Genomic DNA, 4248 nt, shown 5'->3' on the forward strand with positions numbered 1-4248 from the left:
CACAGACCAACGTTCTTTAATCACAAAGGCACTTGAGGACCCCTATAAACACAAAGTCTCTGCCGAGAGTGGCTCTGCACCCTCTGCCACCCAGTTACTCATCCGTGCACTCAGAGTTCATCATGACCTGCAGAGGGCTCTGCACCAGGCTTGATGAAGATGCCTTCCATGGCCTTCCATGTATTGTGTGTGTTGGCACTGGGCATGCCGTGTACCTCAAGCTGTCCACGGATGGGACTCCCATACTGCTCACCAGTGACTGACAGGAATACAGAGGTGCCCACATGCTGGAAGCGCACAGTGGCCTCACGTTCCCAGTGCTGCCCAGAGCAGCGCACTGTCCACAGGTCCAAGTCATCACCCTCACCATCTTCTCCAAAGGCACTGACCTCCTGTAGGCATCGGAGTAAAATGGGTTAAAATGATCAACACAGAGTCCCCCTGAAGCTGCTTGCCTGGCAGGGGAATTTAGACCCATGCACTCATCTCTAGTCCTTTCCCTGCCTCTCTATGATCCTCAGCTTCTACAGCTGCAAAAGTAAGACAGCAGGACCCTGCCCCTGCCCCTACCCCACCACCACCAGTATTCTTTCCCCAGTGCAGAATTTATGACACATACACACATGTATTCATGCAACTATGTAATGATCACTGGTCCCTTGAGAGCTAAAACCTTTCCCCTCATTCTCAAGTCCTAACCCCTCTAAAGTCCAGTGCCTAGTTGAGGCCTCTATCTCCAAAAGCATTGTCAGGCTGGGTAAACCTGACTCATTGTAATCCTCGCTACTCAGAAGTCTGAGATCTGGGGCTGGGAATGTGACTTAGTGGTAGAATGTTTGCCTAGCATGCATGAAGCCCCGGATTACAGAAAAAGCTACAAGTGGTGCTGTGGCTCAAGTGGTAGAGTGATAGCCTTGAGCACAGAGAGGCTCAGGGACAGAGCCCAGGCCCTGAGTTCAAGCCCCAAAACTGGCAAAAAAAAAAGGCTGAGATCTGAAGACTGTGGATCAAAGCCAGCACAGGCACGAGTGTCTTCATGAGACTCTTATCTCCAATTAACCACCAAAACAGCCAGAATTGGGGCTGTGGCTCAAGTGGTAGAGTGCTAGCTTTGAGCAAAATAGCTTGGGGACAGCACCCAGGCCCTGAGTTCAAGCCCCAGGACTGGCACCAAAAACAAAACAAAAAAAACCCTCAGATCTCAGCCTCCTAAGTAGCTAGGATTACATGAGCCACCAGTACCCACCTGACATTGCTTTTGGAGATAGAGCCCTCAAGTGTGGACTGGACTTTAGGATGTTGAGAACAAGGAGAAAGAGGTTTTAGCTCCCCGCCCCCAATCTACCAGCCACAGCTGTAATGATCTCCCTGTGTGTGTACACGTGCACCAGGGCCTGAGTGCATTTTCACTCAAGACTGATGTTCTACCACTTGAGCCACAACTTCACTTCCAGTTTTTTGGTGGGTAATTAGAGATAAAGGCCCCACAAAATTTCTTGCCTGGGTTGGCTTTGAACTCAGGTCTCAAGGAGTACAGGTTTGAACCAGTAGCAACTCACTTAATCTCCAAGTCTTGACACATGCTCATAGAGGTCTGGAAAGTCTGTTTCCCCTCTGAGGCCAAGAAGAGAGCTCCTCATCCTTCTACACCCTGCCGAGATTTCCCCTCCCCTGTGGAATTTCCTATTCCACATCCAGAAGGCTGTGTGGATCCCTCTTCTGAGTCTCGTGTACCTACCAAAGAGGAGCTAATGACAGGGATCTATCTCTCTTCCAATCTCTCAGCAGGACTGGAAGCTCCTGGGGACAGGAACCCCTTATCACCAGAGAGGGCGCTCAGGTAACATTTCAGAATTGAAATCCCCATTTCTCAGAGGCCCAGAAACCTTAACCTGGGTGTCTCTCCACGAGGTCAGGGAGTGGGCTTACCTGGTTATTGGATAGCGGCGAGGGAAAGTGGTGCGTGTGCAGATTCTTGCCCGTGAGCACGTGGGTGAGCCGCACAGCCTGCCCGCAGCGAACCGGGAGCCCCCGCGGGCACCCGCCCTCCGAGCCGCCGCGAATCCGCCAGTAGCTATTGGCGTCGTCTGACGCTTCCACACCGGTCACCGACTGTTGGCCGCTGCCTAAGGAGTGACATCCCCACCCACCCCAGGGTCTGTCAACCGCAGAATACCAGACGCTGGTCTTGAACATCATCAAACTATCCCCACAACCCCAAGTCTGGGACTCCAAAAACTCAGTCCTGCCTGAACCCCAAGGCACCAGGTTCCCTGTTGACCTTCCCAATAATGTAGACGGCCCCTCAAAGCCCCCGTCTTTATCTCTCAAGGGCCAATGACTCTAGGTTCCCCCAGCCACCACGGATCGCTACAACTACAGCTCAACCTCCCCTCCCCCGGGGTCCCCCCACCCACAGTGGCCAGCTCCGCGCACCAGATCCGTATTTGATGTCATGTGAGTGCAGCCGAACCCTGTGGTTCGTGTTGAGTAGCTTCAGCACCGACCCACATGTCACGAGTCCCGCGCCAGTCTTCGAGGTGCCATCGCCTGGCACCAAAAATGCCAGTAGCAGCACCAGGAGCGCTAGTCCAGCAGCCCCGCCGCGGCCCGCGCTCCACATCGCCGCTGCCCGGCCCCCGCTGCTCGGGACCCTGGGAAGCTTCCGTCCCCGCCACAAGCCAATCCGGCTCTGACAGCGCCCGCTCGCGGCAGCAAATCGCCATCCCGCTCGGAGCTCTTTCCGCACTGCAATTGGATTATAGTGAAAAAGACCCACCCCCAGCTTTCCAGATAGGTAGGTGGGAGGGGACTGCAGACACGAGGAGGGTTTTGATTGGTCCACGCTTCGGAAACCTCGCCAATGAATGCCAAGGCTCTATTCCCAAGCTTTAAGAGATCGCGGGGTGGCGTGGTGAGTGAGCTTCCTCAGCTTTAGGTCCAGTGAACAGCAAAATACCACCTCAGTGTCTTAAGACCTTTATGCCAGGAAGCTTGTGATTCTGGTTTCCTAGGGCCTTATTCATGTGTGTCTCTCCCTGGACCTGCAGCTTGCCTTTTATTCTTTTCTTTTGGTGCCAGTCCTCGGGCTTGAATTAGGGCCTGAGTTTAGGACCTGGGCTCTGCCTTGAGCTTTTTTGCTTAAGACTAGCACGCTACCATTTGAGACACTTCTGCCTATTTGGTGGTTAATTGGAGATAAGAGACTCACATCCTTTTCTACCCCTGCTGGCCTCGATTCTCAGATCTCATCCTCTTGAATAGCCAGGATTACAGGCATGAGCCAGCAGTGACTTGCTAATTTCAGTCATATGTATATGTGTGTGTGTGTGTATATATATATATATATATGTATATGTATATATGTGTATATAGTGTGTGTGTGTGAAAATACTGTACAGAGGGTTACAGTTACATGAGCAAGGTAATGATACATTGTTACCTGCTCCTTTGTTTTTCACCTACATTCCCTTCCCTCCCACCTCCATAACTACACTCCCCCCCCCCCCCCCTTTGCAGTCTTGAGGCTGCTGGGTCACTATATTTTGTGATCACAACTCTGGGATCTGTGACTCCATTGCTGAATCCTCTGATCCTTCAGTCTTTTACCCTTAGAATTCATTGATTCCCCCAGCTATTTGATCTCTGTAACACTTGGTCACCTAAATCCCTGGACAGTGGGGTTTCTGAATTTCTCTGACCATTCTTCCATGCCAAACTGTCATGATCACTGGGTCAGGCAGTAGAGGGCAGCAGGGAGCTATGGTTTTTGAGGAGAATAGCAGGTTCTCAAAGAAGTCACAATGCTGTCTTAGGAAACCATAACCCAAGGACACTAAGGAACTGTAGGAACTAAGCCTGTGTAATTATGACTCAGGTCTTCTGGACATAGGTGGGTTCACATCTTGATACCTTCTCAGACAATTGTCTGCTCAGTCTTCAAGGGAGGAAAAGCTGCCATTGTTTACTTATTCATGCAAAGTGCCTACATTGACTTCACTCCAAGCTTTATGCTGGTGGTCACAGAGGAACTGCCTCTGAGCTGCATTTCCTAATAGTCTGACAAATCATGTACTTATGGCACCGGAAAAAATGGTGATTAAAGTTCATATTAAACTATTCAGAATTTTGCATTAAAAAACCCAAAGGTGCTGAAAACGGATGGTCTATGTCTGTAACACAAACTACTTAGGAGGCTTAGATCTGAGGCCTGCAGTTCAAAAGTAGCCAGGGGAAAGTCCATGGGAC

The 4248-nt window shown here is 50.9% G+C and overlaps 1 protein-coding gene across 1 annotated transcript; it reads right to left on the minus strand.

Moving 5' to 3' along the window:
* Sdf2l1 (stromal cell derived factor 2 like 1) lies at positions 1 to 2671 on the minus strand. The gene is made up of 3 exons (XM_042666232.1): positions 2437 to 2671; positions 1930 to 2126; positions 1 to 392 (listed from the first exon to the last, which is right to left on the minus strand). Exons 1-3 carry the CDS (start codon positions 2621 to 2623, stop codon positions 111 to 113), a joined length of 666 nt encoding a protein of 221 aa, XP_042522166.1. The 5' UTR covers positions 2624 to 2671; the 3' UTR covers positions 1 to 110.
* Between the last annotated feature and the right edge of the window lie 1577 nt (positions 2672 to 4248).

This window comes from Dipodomys spectabilis, unplaced genomic scaffold (genome assembly GCF_019054845.1).
Source record: "Dipodomys spectabilis isolate Male_0828 unplaced genomic scaffold, ASM1905484v1 ptg000363l, whole genome shotgun sequence".
NCBI lineage: Eukaryota > Metazoa > Chordata > Mammalia > Rodentia > Heteromyidae > Dipodomys > Dipodomys spectabilis.